Source organism: Malaclemys terrapin, chromosome 7 (genome assembly GCF_027887155.1).
Source record: "Malaclemys terrapin pileata isolate rMalTer1 chromosome 7, rMalTer1.hap1, whole genome shotgun sequence".
Taxonomy (NCBI): Eukaryota; Metazoa; Chordata; order Testudines; family Emydidae; genus Malaclemys; species Malaclemys terrapin.
The window spans coordinates 43,829,419-43,848,444 of NC_071511.1; the positions used below are offsets into that span (position 1 = coordinate 43,829,419).

Sequence of the window (19,026 nt, forward strand, 5' to 3'; positions counted from 1 at the left end):
GCAAATAGAAATCAATAGATTTAAAAACATCCAAAAAATTTTATAAATTTAAATAGGTATTCTATTGTTTAACAGTGCGATTAATAGTGGAATTAATCGAGGTTAATTTTTTTAAGTTAATCGCGTGAGTTAACTGCGATTAATCGACAGTTCTATTTCTAATGTAATATTTAAAGTGTCCGATAGTAATGCCAGGCAGTGACATGAAACCTAACAAATCCAAAATTCTTCAGTTTTAATAAAGCGTCTTTTCTTAAACATTGAATAATTGGGCATTTTACAGGAATCAATTATTTAAAATAGATTCAAAGAAAAGATTCAATCTCTATTTTTTCTCATTTGAAGCATGCTATTTATATTTCTGTTTTTTAGATCCTTATTTCAGCAGATGATGAAATGGAGGAGTCAGAAGTTGAAGAGGACCTACGGAGACTGACTAACTTAAAGCCTGTTAAGAAGAAGCATCGATTTGGGCTGCCTGTATGATGCATTCCTGACCTGTGTATTTGCAGGTTTCATGGCATAATCTTCTTGGTCAGTGGATTTTCACTTTGCAACAGCATCCCTTTTTTCCTACTAACGGTTACTCAGCAACAGGTCTGTGATTAGGATGCAGGTAGTTTGAAGCATTCCAGTTCAGTTGCACTACAGAAACACTGACCAAATATGCAAGAGCGTCTTTTCATCATTTATGGAAACACAGCATTGTGAGGGACCAGACACTAAAATTCTGGTTTGTATCGGACACTTCAGAGAAGGCCACAGAAAAATGATTACTCAGTGTTGACTCACTTATGGTTCCTGTGGTGATTCAATGCAAGACATTCTGGAAAAAGGCATCGGGATTGACTAAGTGGAACCAGTGTGTTTCATTACTAAAACTGGCAATTGCAACATATTAATACCTAGAGCAGAATAGTTTTATTGTTACAAGCTGTAACTTAATGTTATTTTTTTAAGTACATGTTTACTTCCTACAAGGTACCTATGGAACTAATAGGCAGAACAAAGATTTTTTTCAAGTCTCCTCTAACCTATTTGACTATTTTATATTTAAGTTATATTTTCATACTGTTATATTTAAGGATTCTCTGTCAGAGAGAAGGACACTATTCCCTTTTTTGTGTGGAAAAAGATCAAAAGATTTGCAGTGAAGTTCTCATTCATCCTCGTCACTTGATTAAGATAAGGCAAATGATGTTTTCACAAAGGGAAAAGCTTTCTTTCACTGTTGAAACCACCAAATGTCAACTAGAAATATAGCCCCAAGTGTGGTTTTGGCAACGTCGTTTAACAATAGTATTTTGTAAAATGGACATGTTCTCTGCATATTTGGCGATATGCACTTTAGCAGATAAAGAAAACAAATTTTTATGATAGTTTCCTCATCTGTGAAATGAACTTCTAATGATGACTTCATCAATATTTGTCTCTTAAGAACTTGCAAGTCTCTGACCGTACCTCTCAACTATTCCAAAGGAGGCAGAACATTCTCTCTTTACATTCCTTATATGGGATCTAGCATACGAGACACTGATCTGATTAGAGCTCTTAGCACTACCTTAATACATATAATTCTTCCTCTGGGTTGCGTTTTTACTTAAGATTTTTTCCATTAAAATATAAATGTGTAATGCTGACCTTTAATAACAATACTTCATTTGAAGGCTTTAAAACATACTTCCCCAGTGTACACATTCCTTAATTCCTAAAAAAAAAAAAGCCTATTTGTTTCTCCCTTTCTCTATTTGGAATAAAACTGAGAGGTACAGTGCACCTGTTACTACATCTAAGATGTCTGTGGCTTTCAGTGTCGTCTTTCCGTGGTTAATGAAAATATATCTGCTGGTGTTGAACCCTTGTAGACATGTTTTCAGTGACCTCCTGTTCCTTTGTGTATTTCCCAAATGGTCGCTACTGTTCGGACAGCTTTCTTTGATTCAATTAAGCCTTGTGTAGGATGAGGTGATGTGCCAAAAAGATGGCAAAGATCAGAAATAAGTTGCAAATCTAGACATCAGATGTGTTCCAAGCCTTAAAAAAAACCAAACAAGTTCACTGGAAGACAGCTCAGAACTTTTTAAAGATTTTTTTAAATTTTGTATATATTTAGTAGGTCTTAATGGGGTATGTTATCAATACTGCTGAAGTGGGGTCGGTAGGCCTTTGGAAATACTGTGTACTCCCTTGCTCACCTTCACTATTCAGATATTTGTTTACTGCTTGGCTATTGAGGTAAACAAAATGTCCTGGGACTTCCTCCGTACACCTCAATCTGTCCAGCTGACTAAAAGGGACATTTTACCACACCTGACATTTGAGCTAGCTAGAGCCCCTGATCACTGTTACTGTGTGCTAAAACGTAATATTTGCAGTAAGTTAAATGTTAATGTTTTTCTTACAGTAAATCTAAAAACTAAGGAAAACAGACACTTGCCTAATTTGAGTTTCTCTGAAGTATGAAGTAAGGAAGTGTATCTAATCAATTTATTAGCTTACATTTTCAGTAAATGTTTCAGCTTATTTGATTTACACCTTGTCTTGATTATTGTACAATCAGGCAGGTTCAACCTCTCCAGTACAGTAATTTAAGGAATTCACTTCAATGCACAGTATATCTAGTACAACTTTGCCACCCCCATAGGAATTAAGAACTAATCTCCTCTGTTCACAAACTCTTCAGTATTTTTAGTCAGGAGTTTGAGGGGATTTACCTAGGCCTTGTTCTATTTGAGGTAATGAAATAAAACAGCTGATGCATTCTTTATTCCACCATATTATACTTACCTATCCACTTTAGTCATTAGGGATCATTTGAACAGCGCACAAATTATGAGCTTTATTTTTTTCCTTCTTGTGTTCAAATTATGCAGAATATCAAAATGAGCTTCACTTCTAGTGTCAAGTTTAGTCTGTGAACCATCAAATGGCCTTAATCATGTAAAAAGAGCTTCTTTTGTACAGACCTCATATTTACTGTCCTAGTAAAGATGGCATAAAGCACCATAGAGCCGTTTTCTTCAGATTGTTTTAAGGGTAAAAATGCTTTTTTTCCCTCTTTTTTCCCTTAAGTGCTTCAATACCTCTGGGTCGAGGTTTATAGGTATTGTAACAGTACTTGTGACATAGTGAAATTCTATTAGCCAAAGACTCTTGAGTATTTCACATTCCCACAGTCATAACATGGAAAATGAATACCTTTTATTAAAAAGGTTGTTTGAGCATTGTTTGATATAGTCTCCTCTTTTTAATACTGGACTCTTAAAGTTCCCCCAAGTGACAGCAAGAAGTTAAATTTTTGCTCATTAGTTTTGATGAAGAAAAGGAAAATATTAAATTATTTCCCTGTTTGCAAAAGTCTTAAATGAAAAAAAATGAATTCATGCAGTAGTTACAAGTTTATACATTTTTTCTTTGAAGCCCAGACATGTAACATCTAGTGCTTCACTGTGTTTTGCTGTTAGATGGAGTATTTTGGCAGTACAGTTTAAGAGAAACTATTCCCTAATGAGTTCATATGATGATAATTTGAAGACCTGGCAGCACATATGTGATTCTCCTCCAAATGTTAGTCTGCTGTGGCAAATCCATCCTTTAGACAACTCACAATAGGTTTAATTCAGACTGTACTTATAAAAGGTAGTCATTATTCCATAATTTGTTTAATTAAAATAAGCTTGTGTATAAATAAGTAAGACAGGGATTCTAACTTTAAATGTATGGTTGAGCAGAAATTAGAAATATTGGAGGTCAAGATTCACCACAACTTGTCAACCTTACAACACATGAATCGGTTATATCTGCGCTGTGACATGTTGTCATCTAATATGTGGTCTTAAAGTTCTGGCTTTAATGCGTTCAGGTCCCCTTGTCTTTCTTTATGTAGTAAAATGCTGTATATTAATGTTGCTGACTAAAATGTGCTATAGCTTTTCTTCAGGGAAAATTCATACTTTTTGAGTTGTGAACTTAACTAAAACAATGCAAAGTGTTCCAGAGGTCTTCTAACAAGTGTATGCACCGTTTCCAGCTGTGCCTGATGGGGAAAGGAATGTTCAGCCTTAGCAGTGAAGGGTTGAGTATCTTAAGGAATTTCTGCCATTGCTTGACTAACCCCAAGTCTGCAACGTGCTCTGCTTTTTGCAGCAGCAAACAGTAGTGAAAGTGAACAAATCCAGCCACATCAGGTCAAAGTAGATCTACAGCACAGCTGTGTAACCTTTTTTTAGACAATATTTAGTCTCCATTTCAATGACTGAAAATGACTACTACAGTTCTACAAAGTAAAACTACACCATCTTTAAAAAAGGGACTCTTTTTTGTAATTGGGTTTTTGTCTTGCTTGGGTGTGTCTCAAAGTGAACTTTGGATTTATTTGTTCATAAGTAAATTGGGAGTAGAGCTTATGTCAGCAAACAATGACAAATCTGCTGCCCTCTGTTTGAACCATATTGTTTAATCAGTGGTGTTACATTAAAGTTTAAGGGTATATGATGTAAGGGTACTTACATTGTATAATGGTTTACAATAAAGTTTGACTTATTACAGATTTTTACATGTGTTCTGTGCTCCCTTATTATGTTAAAATGGATGTGCTTATTAGCTGTATTCAGTGTGCCTTTATGTTGATTACCTTCTGTTCTGGTACGCATTTTGTTATTTAGAGTTTAAGCACTGAACTTCAGATCTGCTGGTATTAGTTTTTGCTTCTGCATTGGGATTAGTTTCAGTATGTTGACACATTTCAAGATCCATTTTCCAAGGAGAGACAAGAGATGTTAGATTTCAAATTTTATTTATATTTGCAAATGTCGTACATATTTAAAATTTCTCTCAAAGAGTTGCACTTACAAGGTGCAAAGGTGGTTGTGCTACACAGATTTTGCCTTGAGTGTACACACACATAACATATCTATGTCATGAAATAATCAAAATGAATGTTTAGGTATACTCTCTGTGAAGACTTGCGTCTGGTTCTGCCCCTAAGCGGTCAGCAGCTAAAGTATCTATTGTAACAGACCTGTGGACTTTAGACAGAAATCAGTCACTGGTATCAGAGGAATGCCCCACCTCTTGAACTTCAATCATGTTTTATTTGCTTCCACAGTGACCAGTGGTTCAGCCAGAGCTTTCTGGAGGCAAATTTCAATCTCTTATTGAAAATCTCTGACTAATTTGGCTCAATTTGTCTATCTGTCCCCTTGGCTCCACTTCGGAGGTTGATGCTCCTGCTGTGGCTGATGCTCCTGCAGGCTTCAGGAAGCAAACTCAGCAAAGAATGCCAAAAGATAAAAAGGAAAGAGCTCTCTTGCTTCATGCCTTTGTGTGTCCGGTTGAGGAGCTTGCCAGGCTGAGTGCAATTCCCCCTCATAGAATGCTGCAAGCAGGGTCACCGTGGCCCTCTTCCAATGACCAACGAAGAGCCAAGTAGGAATCAAGCAGCCAGAGGCAAGCAGATCCCCTGTCTCATCTCCAAGAAGGGAGTGAAGCCACAAGGTCAGCCACTAGATGGAAGTTCATACCTAAGTCCCTAGAGCTGTACCAGCAATCATGCTTCTGATCTCTGCTGCCACCTCTCTAACGTCCCTCCTAGGGATTGACTACTGATAGCTCAGGCTGTAGCCTACAGGGAAAATACTCGTCCATGTGGGATCCCTGCCAGTGGTAGAGGCTCCTGGGGATTCCATTCTTGAACCCCAGTACTTTCTTTGAGAGATCCAGAAGGGACCTCTGTTGGAAAGACAAGATGACAACCCCAGCCTCTTTCAGGGCAAGATCACTAACCCCTTGGAAATATTTTTGGAGTGATCCCAGGGCCCAATTTCACTCCCCCCATATGAAGCAGAATTATGGGGACAAACAAAATTAGTTAGGTTCCCTGCTCAACTTAATGGGGTGCCTCAGGGCATATCAATGCAGCAGAAACTAAGCCATAGATCTGTGCTGATTCCTCTGAACATGCACAAACACAAAAAGGTGGAGGGTGAGGAGAAGAAATCCTTCCTCTGTAGAGAAGGAAGGCCAGCAGTCTGAATCACAGTTAGAGATTCAAATAACAAATAGTTTAAAAAAAAATCTAACCAGAAGATAGATACTTTCAGGCAGAGTCCTTGGAGTATTGTTGAACTGCTTTAGAGGGCTGTAGCTGCCATACACAAGTTATAGCCAAGATACTGCATTGGAGCAGGGGTTCTCAACCTTTTTCTTTCTGAGCCCCCCAGCATGCTATAAAACCTCCATGGCCCACCTGTGCCACAACAACTGATTTTCTGCATATAAAAGCCAGGGTCAGCATTGGGGGTAGAAAATGGCAATTGCTTGGGGCCCCATGCCACAGGGAGCCCCCCACAAAGCTAAGCGGCTTCAGCCCCAGGTGGTGGGGCTCAGGCTCTCGGGCTTTGGCTTTCTGCCATGGGCCCCAGTGAGTCTGATGCTGGCCCTGTTTGATGGATCCCCTGAAGCCTGCTCGCAGCCCCCCAGGGGACCCCAAACCCCTGGTTGAGAACCACTGCATTAAAGGAATGGGGGATTTCCTGTCACACACAAGACTAGGAAAGCCTCAGACTTTGGCCCCACCTGCCATTCTGGGGTACCACACCTTCACATCCAGGCTGTTTTTCCCAGCTGGTGCTGCAGATTGGCATGTGTTGCCATGACCTCCACTTCCCCTCAGCCCAGGGGTCCATAACAAGGGAGACAGCAGCCCAGGTGTGGAAGAACAAGTAGGCAGTAAGGGACCTCTTAGTCTACTATTTACTATTATCTACCTCCTCAACATCTATTTTATAAGGCTAAAAGCGTTCTAGGTGTGCACTAGTCCAAATTCAACCTTGTGTCACTACTGAATGTGAACATGGCCCTTTCCTGGTGGTCAGGCATTCACCATTTCTAACTAGGAGATTTTTACCTGAAACAGTGGCCACTTTGCTATAAAGCCCTGGGCAGGTGTCACCTCCGCCCTTCCTCTGGGAATGAGAACTCTCTGGTAGCATCAGCCCAGCAACAACAACAAAATAAAGTATAAAGTGCATTTAGCACACTCTACTAGCTTTCACGAGTAGTGGTGACATGGGCAAGTGGTATTGGAAGTATGGGCCCCTCTCACTGCCTAAGGGCTTCTCCCTGAAAAAGAGAGTGGGGACACATCTTTCATGCAGATAAGATGGGGCTTTTTATCACTGAGATAAGATGCTCAGGCTAATCAGTTACCAGCTCGTGGGAAATTTTATGGGAAGCTAAGTCTCAGAGCTGCTGGAAAAGTAAATTGATAATCCTGACTCTTGCCAGATTCTGTAGGAAAGAATTATAGGTCATGTGGAAATATGAAACAGTCCACAAAGTACAAGAGGGAATACCATTTTACAAGTGGTAGCTGGAATACATCCAGGGTGTTAGCACTTAGCCAGCTGAGGGCAACTACTGATTTCACCTATCTGTATGACTCTTAGCCAGCCCTATCTGGAGTTAGCCTAGCACTAATTGGGGTGGCAGGGTAGAGGAAAGGGCAAATATTTTTCAATTTTGGTCACAATGATGTCATTGGGCATTATCCAGAGGGGGTACTCTGTGGAGCTCCAGATGAATCACAGCTAGTTTTGTCCAATTCCCAATATCAAGCAACCCATGGTAATGTCAGGCCATGAATGAAACAACCCATCTGCTTCATCAAAATAATACTTCTCATTCCCCATCCTATTTCTAATCTCAGATCTGGTAACAGAGCAGGGTGCCATGTGACACATCTGAGCAAGTCCCTAAAGAAGGTTTATCTTCACTTTCCCATTTTTACCATTCTACAGGCATATTGTGCACTTACATCTGGATGGTAGTTTTTTTCCAAACTCCAACATTATTATTTGATCTGACAAGTGCTCCCAGAGCCTCTTCCACGATAGTGCTGATATTAATACTAGCTTTAAGGAAGAGGGAAACTCATTTCCATCCCTCTGCCTGGAAAATTCCCCTGATCAAACACAGAATGACATGATTGGACTATCTTGGATTCATGACAAACACAGATATATGGTGCCAGGCACCTCAATCATAGGCTGCGCTAAGGATGAATCCTATTAGGTGTAAGGTGTCATCTCAGAAGAATGTCAACAGAAGATAAAGACGGCCATAAAGGAAAATGAGGTGGCTCAGAAACAAACTGACTACTTAGTGCAGCCTGTTGGGAATGCTGAACTCCTGCACAGACCTGCATCAGTGAACCAGAGTTCACATGAGACATGTTGGTCATCCAATGCTTAGCCAACGCCATTTTTCAGCAGAAGTGTTCTGAATACCTCACTGACCAGCAAAAGATGGATATTAATTATATAAATTCATCTTATTTAGAATGTCCATATTTAAAAGATGATCCTGCTTCCAACTCTGGACCTTAGCATGATGAACAGGAAAATTGGTTTATCTGAACATTTTCTTCCTTCCAATAAGAAGATCCACAGATCTGGCCACCCTACACACAAACAGATCACTGAGAATAGAGATGAAAATTGACATCCAAAGATTCACGTTTATTTTGTTAAGGAAACTTATCTCAATACTCAGAAGCAAGAGACATTGTTGTGCTTTTTCTTCTTAATGCAACCTGTAATTTAGGAAGTAGAATTGAATTATCCTGGCTAAGGAATCGGTCTCATCTGAAGGGAGCTTCATGGGGCTGGGCATTCCTCTCTTGGCAGGGACTGGCAAAACTGGTTCTTCCCTCAAGCTACAAGAAGCCTGAAGTACCCATTGCATGGTGTCAAGTATCAGGGGGTAGCCATTTTAGTCTGTATCTACAAAAACAACAAGGAGTCTGGTGGCACCTTAAAGACTAACAGATTTATTTGGGCATAAGCTTTCGTGGATAAAAACTACACTTCTTCAGATGCATAGAGTGAAAGTTACAGATGCAGGCATTGTATACTGACACATGGAGAGCAGGGAGTTACTTTGCAAGTGGAGAACCAGTGTTGACGGGGCCAATTCAATCAGGGTGGATGTAGTCCACTCCCAATAATTATAATTACCATTCTAATAATTATAATTATTGGGAGTGGACTACATCCACCCTGATTGAATTGGCCCTGTCAACACTGGTTCTCCACTTGCGAAGTAACTCCCTGCTCTCCATGTGTCAGTATACAATGCCTGCATCTGTAACTTTCACTCCATGCATCTGAAGAAGTGAGGTTTTTACCCACGAAAGCTTATGCCCAAATAAATCTGTTAGTCTTTAAGGTGCCACCAGACTCCTTGTTGTTTTTGAAGTACCCATTGTAACTGGTCTGTGGATCTTAATAGTTGAGAAAAGGAAACTGTCAGGTAAGCACAGATTTTCCTGTTTGGGGCTGGGTGGTGTAATTCCTAATGAGATTAAATAAGGTGTTTATCAAATTCAGAAACAAAACAATTTCTTTCATAGTGCAAGTTTTGAATTCTTAACTAGATCAGTTACTGCTTTCAATTATTAAAATTATATCACCATTTTTAATGTGATCTCAAACTCTGCTTTGGATAAATTGCATCAGTAAGGTCATGCATTCTGTTGATTTAAAAAAAAATCCTGGATTTAGTTTTCAAATCTCTTAATACGGTAAAACTGGAGTGGATTGATACCAGTTTTATTTTCCAATGTGGAATTACTTGATTCTAACAGTGATGCAAAAGCTTAGGATTTGGAGGAATGGAAAGTCTTTATTATACTAAGCCGCTGATTTTTTTTTAAATAGATAATTGAGTGTTTATGATGCTATTAGTAATTCATTATTTCCAGGCAAAAAATTAACATAAAAGTCTCATTCTCTCACATGAAGAGTTTTAAATCTAAAATCCAGACAAAGGATATGGGAAAGGAATACGAATGGCAGGTAAAGTGGTGATTTGCCACATCTTGATGATTATAGTATGTTGTTGTAATGTTTTTATAATTAGTAAACAACAAGCACAGGCAGTAAAACTAAACAATATATGAACAAAGCTTGAGAAAAGACAAAATGAAATTGTCTTCAACTAAAGCTATTAGTAGTATTCCAGTAAATATCTATTTTATAGCAAAAGCATGTTTTTGTAGCATCGCAGATTTGAACTTTGCATTTTAAAATTGCAAGTTGCAGATTTTATACTTACCTGCAGCTGATCCAAACACAGAGGTTAAATACTTTTTTTCCCTCCTGAATATAATTTAACTTTAGTATAAATACAATCCAATACAATTCTACTAACCAGAATTAGAACACAATTGGAAATGATTTTTGCTATAATTTATAAATAAAAATTCTTCACTGAAAAATTAGGGACATCTTTTTAAAAGTAAGAGTTTGTGATTGCTGACAAAGTACAAAAATAGTTACCTACCCTGCTTTGTTATTATCATTCTTACTTAACACTTAACTTCCCATTCTCTTCACTTGTGAGGATTCTAATTTTTTTAAATTCCTTCTAAAGAGAAAATACTAGCAGTCTTAAGAGCAAAGGAACATCAAGGAAATCAAGTTTTGACATTGGAAGAATTCTAATGATCAAATAATATCAAGTATTTGAAATGCAACAATAACAAAGAGAAAATATTAGGGCTGAGACCTAAGCAGAAAAGTAAGGTTATTTGTCATCGGATGTTGTCATACTCCTAATTGTAGGTTTTATAACACATGTTATGGTAACACTGGGAGAGTAAAAAACCAAATCCCCTCCAAATTTGTTTGTCAGCCTTCCCATCAGACGCATTTACAGAGTCAGAAAAGAGTCCCTAACAAAGCATTGCCTTTTAAAGTTATAAATAGAGCCCCAGCAGGTTTCCCTGGAAGAACTATTTGTTATAGTAGAGTGGACTGAGCTTCCATCCACTCAGTTTCACTACTGCAGCTGTCTCCTTTTGTCAGTTCTGAGCTTCATCTAGCTCCAGCCAGGCAGGCAGGTCAGTAAATTCTACAAACCCCAGTCATCTCTAAGAATAAACCTTTCAAAACAGCAGCCTGTGTCAACCTGAATCATTCTGGGATCTGGTTTGGGAAAATGACCCAGCTAATGACTTCATGTTAATGGTCTATATAAGTCGAGAGAAAACCAGGCTTCTGCAGAGTGCACTCGGAGCTGATCCAAGGGAAAAACTGCCTCCGAGAGGAGTAATATTGAGTGAGCACCCCAGCTATGTCGCAGGTATGGAACGATATTAAGTTGGCTGGTGTGTTGCACCACATCTGACAATTATTGCACTATTTAATGATTCTTCTGGTTAAGTAGTTTGACAGTTAATGCTTTGTTAAACCTAGTGTTACTGAAAATTTTCTCAAATCATTGATTTTGCTAGTGACCAAAAAGCAACTTCTATACTGGAACAACTGCAAATTAACATAACAATGTAAACTATACTTTTTAGCTTAAACCACATTTGTTGAAAAGGAAAGATTTTTTTTTTCTCTAGATTGTGCAGATATGGTGAAAGATTTAAATGTAAAGGTGATTCCTGTTTTGCTTTTAGGCTAATCCCAAAGGCTATGAAATGTGTAAATGTGGGATTTTAGTTTGTAGGTTTAACTTTTTGTTTCTTGCTCTGTCTCCTTGAGGAAGAGAATTCCTTGAAGTGTACTGTTCCCTATGTAAAATGAGGCTTCATTTTAACAAAATACAGAAAAGCAATGAGTATGAGGGACTAAAAATTCTAAACAAAAGATAAAATAGATGTTTAAGACCCAAAGTCCTCACTTAACTTCAAATGTACCATTTAACCAGTAGGTTAAAATCGTTCTCCGACTCCCCACCCCTATGCATTTTAAAGTATGTCTAAGAGTGGCTCAATTTCAAGATTGCTATGAATGTATAAAGAACCCAAAGAATGTATACTTGCATACAGATTTCCTAATGGACAGTGTTTTGTGACAGAGCTGAGACGGTAAGAAAGCTTTATAGGAGCAATACTGCAAGGCTAGAGAAAAGAATCTTAAGAAGCATTAGGAGAAAATTCAGTTCTGCTTATTCTCTTTATTCCAAGTGAAACAGACTTGAAGGCAATGTTGTAGATCTTGTAAACTAACATTTGGTGCTATTGACAATTGGAGATAAACCAAGGCTGGAGTGTTGTGCCTACTAAGAATAGTTTCTGGCTAAGATCCTGTCACTTGTGACTGGCAAGCAATTGAAAATAGTTCTACTCTCTGCCACTCACAATAATACCCGGAGTGCCAGCAGGCCTGAAAGCTTCTTTTCTTAGGCTGTCTTCACCGCCAAAGAAAGTGTGTTTACTGCAGGATAACTAATGTTCTTTAGCTCACCTGCTGTAAATTCCTATTGGAGACAAGGCGTGGTAGCTTTTACCACGAGATCAACTACAGGTTGCGGGGGGGTGGGAGGAGAAGAGTTGGTTTTACCAACCTACCACATGGTAAAAACTACAGGTGCCTTACTACACTAGGGTTTTACAGTGGGATAGCTAATGTACATTCATTACCCTGCTGTCAACACACACCATTTTTGGCAGTAAAGACAAAGCCTTAGAGTTAATAATTTCTGCCATGGTAAGTTAGGAAATCCTGGTGCCTGGCATTTAAGATTTAAGAACGGATTCCGCAGGTTTCATGCTCACTCTGTTCATGAAACCAGTTTCCCCCTGTTCTGGTTTAGAACCTGCACCCACACTAAAAGGCCTGTGTATTACTCTCTTTGTTGTCCAGTTGTGGGGCTGTGAGGTATATAAATAATTTACACTGCATGACAAATACCAATACAGACATGCACATAAAACCTGTGCCTATAGTAGATACTTAGCCTATCTCTTGAATAATCAGTTAACAAATGGCACTAACCATTTGCTGAGAAACTCTGTTAAAAGGATTTTTTTTTTTTAGGTTTTATGCCTTTGCTTTCTTTGGCTGCTATATAACACTTTCTCCAGAGGCCTTAAGGACATTTTGGTTCCCACAGTAAATTTCAGTGACATTGATTGCAGGCTATGCTGAAGCATTCTTCTGTGTTTGTAGCCAAGAGAGAATATGCAAGAGTCTCCAGTACAACCAACTTTCCCACTGCCAAAAGTCCTGAGCATGGATGCTGCTTGGAACAGACTATTGAAATCATTCTCACGCTTGGGATCAAGAGAATCCATTTCCCTGAATTACATGGTCTCCTTTTTTGGTCCCCAATCTCTAGAAATTCATCCATTGTCCCCCTTCCACCAAAATAAGTTCTCTGTAGTCAGTCAGCAATTACTAACTAAAGTTAAAATAAGGAAAGAGGATCTAGCTACAGTGTGTCAGGCTTTTGGTGCTCAAATAATACACAACTACTCTTAAATCAAACACTTTGGCTATTGTTTTTAATTCTTCAATTGCTTCTCTTGTGAGGATGGGGTTGGACTAATCGAATTGCATGCCTGTATGTTAGTTATCACTGTGCACTCCATGCCAGAAGGGAGTGGTGGCATCATGTTTGTCATTCCTTGAAATAGCACCCTGAAGGCAAGAATTTCAGGAATGGTGTGTGTGTGAGACTGGCTGACACTGACCAATGTTGTGTCATTCCTACAACTTCTTCTTTTGACGGTGATGCATTCAGCTATTACCATGCTCATTGGCTGGAAGACGTCTAGGTAGAAAAATCAGATCTGTACAACGTACAGTACTTTCAAAAATATGGTAAATGGCAACCCTCAGTTACAACTGTTTCTGCTGTAGGACTTGAGATTTTATTCATCATTTATTTATTCACTCCAGATTATGAATTAAGACATGTAAATATGTTCAGAACCTGTAACCAATACCACTGATTGCTTGGTTTTCACGACTAAATTATACAAACTCTCTGGTAAGGCAAAAGAAGAGATTGGATGGGAAAGAGAGCTTTTAGTTACCAAAAGACATAATTTTATGGACTATTTTATATTTAATCTGGATCAATGAAGTCCAACCAGAAGTTTTCTCCAAAATATTATTGATTCACAAGTCAGTAGAAAGATGCATAAAACAAATTCTAGAGAAATAAATAATGAACACTTAGAAAGTTTAGACTCAGGATATGTCTTCACTGCGGAGTTATCCCAAACTCTTACTTTGGTGCTGCCCCTAATCTCCACAGACACAAACCTCTGACCCACATTTTAGTGGTGCTTTCAACCCAGTGTAGGTGCCCCATCTTGGGCTGCAGGCCAAAGCCCCAGTGAGGCTTTGCCTTGGGTTGATAAGCTACCCACTTTGCAGTGAAGATATAGGGCATGTCTACACTTACCTCCGGACCGATCGATCCAGCGGGGGTAGATTTATCGCGTCTAGTGAAGATGCGATAAATCGACCGCTGAGCGCTCTCCCGTCAACTCCGGTACTCCACCAGAGTGAGAGGTGCAGGTGGAGTCGACGGGGGAGCATCAGCAGTCGACCTACCACAGTGAAGACACCACAGTATGCAGATCTAAGTACATTGACTTCAGCTACGTTATTCACGTAGCTGAAGTTGTGTAACTTATATCGATTCTCCCACCCCCACGCTGTGTAGACCAGGCCTAAATCACTGGAGTGCTTGGTAGTCTTCCAATATCTTCCCACAATTCCCCCCATGTGCCCAGAAGGACAGAAAAGTTCTCCCAGAATTTACTGGGAAAGAATCATAGAGCAGCTCAGTTTACTGCAGTGCTAAGAACTATGTGAGAAGACCCTGGAAGTCCTAGCAACACACCTGGGTAAGTGTGGCATCAGTGTAACTACACTAACTCTGTTTGCAGGATGGCTGCTCACACCAGCTCTAGACTAAATTGGGTGCTCAGACCCAGGTGCTGATCACTTGAGTTAACTCTGCAGTGAAGAGTCTGATGCCTACATCAGATTTTACCACAATGGTTTGAACCATTCCAACTTTGTCAGTTGGTATGTTGACACTCCTGGACATCTTTCCCTCAGCATAATAGATTAATGGATATGTCTTCATACTTGTAAGTCGAGATCTAGATTCCTCTATTTCTTCTCCTCTTTACTTCCCAAACCTAGACTCAGGTTCCTTAACTACCAGTTTGGTCTTTAGGCGCAAGGCAAAATTTGGTATATATGATTATAAACCACTTCCACTCCGTCTTTCAAAAGTTACGTCATCTCAAGATAATTATAACGTAAAAATGGTTCTCGGGTTACTAGGGCAAGTGTTTTCAACATCTAGTTCAGGAAGATGAATGTTTTGGTAGCACATTTTTTCTTCTTTGCCATCTGTGGGCAATGTAGCTGCCTACTGTTATCTGTATGTGCTGTACAAGGCCGCTGATCATTAGTGTGTACAATATAGTGTAGGTATAGATGGAATACGGAATACGTGTTAGATAACAGTTTTATATGTTGCAACTTTGTCTCCTATATGTTCTGTAACTTGAAATACTGACATCTCCCCATCTGTCAATATTTTTAGGCAGCCCCCGTGAAAAAGAAGCGTCCTCCAGTGAAGGAGGAAGATCTCAAAGGGGCTAGAGGAAAGCTCTCCACCAACCAGCAAATTAAATCCAAAACCTACCAAGTCATGAAGCAATGTGGTAAATCTCTTATCTGTTTGCTTTAGCATTTGTAGTACTGTAATCTTCAAAGTAAAACTTGAATTTAACTGATAATCCCAGCTGAAGTGCAAGCTCTCTAAAGAACAGCCAAACTAGTTTCATTCAGGCAATCTCCATCTGTGTACAGCAAAAAAAAAATTCTAATAATAAATGGAGCTTATTCATGTCTCCAAGGAGTACAGTATATGCATTAAGGCACACAAATGTAAAGCTGGCAGAACCCTCTGCTGAAATGCAGGCACGATAATGCTCATATATTTTGCCCTGGTTGTGTGGGTCACCTGATAGGAAGGGCGGGAATTGGTCTGCTTCCCACCCTTCTTCCACCTATTAGGTTCTCACTAGCTGGAGCTCATGAGGTGAAAGGCTCTGCAGCAAAGTGAGTCTCTGCCTCCAGACTATACTGACTGAGCATTACAGGCTGTGAAGTACTGCCATGGATTTGACTTCCGGAACATGGGATAGCCATGTTCTTACTCCCTAATTAATGTCTGTGTGTCTTCCTTGAATAAGCATTGAGTTTAAAAATGAGTCAGGACTAGAGCATTTGATCCTATGTTGGGAGATGCCTGGGATGTCAGGGGAATATATTAGCTGTGCTTGGACTACAGGACATAAACAGGGAGAAAGAAGAGAAATTTCTGATTGATTGAAATCTCTCTCACCTGGTGCTCATGGTTTGTCACTCTTTTAGGATTGGGGGATCATGAGGAAAGATGGGGTTTAAATTTGAAATCCCATACTCCGAATTTAAAACTCTGTTTTGAAAGCTTCAAATGTAGCTGCAGGGATTCTCTCCTCAGAGGGAACAGTTAAAGATACTGGCCAAGATGTTTGGCAATTGGACTACACTGCCTTTGAGAGTCTACAACATTATTCAGAACAATAGCTCTATTCTATAGCGTTGAGCAATCCAACTGTGTGTGGTGCAAACCCACACATTTTGTACCACTGAGTACACTTGACAGGTCCTGAATTTCCATGCATTTGAATGGGTTGATGTATTTCATCACAGAAAAAGTACATGTTCCAGCAGCACAGCTATTATTGGCATAAATCTTTAACTGATTGTCTCCTTTTGTTCTTCATTTTCAAGAACAAGAGGGCTCTGTGGCACCTTCCATATTCAGTCAAGATCGGACAGGAGGTGAAACAGCCTTTGAGAAGCCTAAAGAAGAACCACCAAAGAGTGTCTTTGGCTGATAACCAAGTTTAACCTGTGTGACAAAGATTCCTAATGTAACACTTAATCCCAAATTGCTGTCGCTCATACTAAACTTATTGCTGCACTAGTAAATCACTTTCAAATTAGTCATTAATTAGGAGGACTCATTTTGTAGGCTACAACTTCCTTTTATAAGTTTAAGTATTTTCTTTCTATATTGTACATGCTGTAATGGTTTCAATAAGAACCTGGTCACTGGACACAGGCTGGCATAGTAATGACCAATTTCTACTTAAATGACGTATGTGTTTTTTTTAAGACTTCTGTTCCAGAGCTGTGATCTAGTTAAATTTTCGATATAATCTTAAGTGCAAAAAAAGTAAAATAAATGAGTGATATGGATTTGATTTCAGTACAATTCCTTCTAACTGTAAATGTTTTTATACTATTGCTATTTTCACAGTTGACCACATAATTTTGCAAAAACATGATAAAAGACTTCATTTTTATCTGTAGTTTTTTCCTGATATTTTCCTGTACTTCTGCTTGCCACACTTTACTTAAGGATTATGGTGAGTAGGATGGGTTATTATAGACTCATAGACTTTAAGGTCAGAAGGGACCATTCTGATCATCTGGTCTGACCCCCTGCATGCTGCAGGCCACAAAACCGTCCCTACCCCTTCCCTGGACTCTGCTGTTGAAGTCCCCAATCCTGTGTTTTAGTGACTTCAATCGGCAGAGACCCTCCTGCTAGTGATCCCTGCCCCATGCTGCGGAGGAAGGCGAAAAACCTCCAGAGGCTCAGCCAATCTACCCTGGAGGAAAATTCCTTCCCGACCCCAAATATGGCGATCAGTAAGACCCCGAGCATGTAGGCAAGAGTCTCTAGCCTGACCCCTGTTAGCCATTATACTATTTACCTACCATTGCTTGGTATTCCTTGGCTACTATGTTTTACCACTAAACCATTCCCTTCATAAACTTATCTAACTTAATCTTAAAACCAGACAGGTCCGTCGCCCCCACCGTTTCCCTCGGAAGGCCGTTCCAATATTTCACCCCTCTGACGGTCAGAAACCTTCGTCTAATTTCAAGCCTGAACTTCCCCACGGCCAGTTTATATCCATTCGTTCTCGTATCCACATTAGTACTAAGCTGGAATAATTCCTCTCCCTCCCTTGTATTTATCCCTCTGATATATTTAAAGATAGCAATCATATCCCCCCTCAGCCTTCGTTTTGTCAGACTAAACAACCCAAGCTCCTCTAGTCTCCTTACTGCTAATGAGTGAGATGCAACCATGTCAAATTGAATACCACACATCCACAACTCTAGACAGCATTGTGCAGAGCATTAGGGTCAATTTGTACAGAGCTGAATCAAATTGAAAGGATTGGTTGCCCCAGTCATGCACAGAACACTGAATATGGGGATGCAAGAGAGGGAAGGATGATTCAGTGGTTGGAGTGCTAGCATAGAACCGCGGACATCCAGATTAAATTCTTTGCTCTGCCACCAGCTCCCTGTGTGACCTTGGGAAAGTCACATACTCTGCCTGTGATTCTGTTCACTCCCATTTGTAAAATGGGCATAATAGCACTGCCCTACTTCACTGGGTAGGATGAGGATAAATACATCAAAAGCTAGGAATGTCTACAGTGATGAGGGCTACACAGTACCTAAGCTAGAGGCTTTATGGATTTTAAAACTATTTAAAAACTATTGAGACAGACAGATACATTAGGTTCCATCCAGCATTACAAAACAGTGCACTGAAAATGTGACTTACACCAACATGGCTGTCAAGCTGTGGCACCTGAAAAGATATTTAAAAAAGAATGAGTGAGGTTTTAACTCATATTGCAACACCTCTATAAATTGATCTAGAATAAGTCTCCTTCCCTATATGTGCAACTTATCTGCACCAAAATCTTTCAGAATGGCACAGCTATTGCTACTCAGATGAGTTGTCACACACACACACGGCAGCAGGTGTTCTCAAAGCAGACAAGCTACATCTAAAGTCAAAAGTTCTTGTTCTAGGAATACTAGAATAATACATTACATGCTACTGTGCTATATCTTCAAATTCAAGGGAATTAGTTTGGCTAAAAGAAGAGTTTGATGTAACTTTGAACCAAACCAAGTTTTTCTAAGGCTCAGAATATTCAATACATTTTTTCTAGCCTTTATTTTTCACTTTTATAAAACTGCATTGGTTAGCTTTCCATTCCAGCCAGATCGAAGGAGCCAAATGGCTTGAGGTTTTCCTCTGGGAATTTCCAGCCTGACTAGAATTAAAAAAAGTCTGTCTAGAGAACTTGTTCATGCGAGGAGATTTCCAGATCAT

General features: G+C 39.4%; 2 protein-coding genes across 2 annotated transcripts in view; both read left to right on the forward strand.

Annotated features, from left to right (window-relative positions):
- The window catches only part of STIMATE (STIM activating enhancer), a 94,155-nt gene extending 89,606 nt beyond the window's left edge, over positions 1 to 4,549 (forward strand). The window contains exon 8 of the mRNA XM_054034438.1: positions 373 to 4,549. Within this exon, the coding sequence (XP_053890413.1) occupies positions 373 to 486 (114 nt within the window). The 3' untranslated portion in view covers positions 487 to 4,549. The remainder of the gene's footprint in view (positions 1 to 372) is intronic.
- A 6,318-nt stretch (positions 4,550 to 10,867) lies between these two features.
- MUSTN1 (musculoskeletal, embryonic nuclear protein 1) lies at positions 10,868 to 17,182 on the forward strand. Its single transcript, XM_054034439.1, has 3 exons — positions 10,868 to 11,145; positions 15,367 to 15,487; positions 16,605 to 17,182. Exons 1-3 carry the CDS (start codon positions 11,137 to 11,139, stop codon positions 16,709 to 16,711), a joined length of 237 nt encoding a protein of 78 aa, XP_053890414.1. The 5' UTR covers positions 10,868 to 11,136; the 3' UTR covers positions 16,712 to 17,182.
- Positions 17,183 to 19,026: the final 1,844 nt, after the last annotated feature.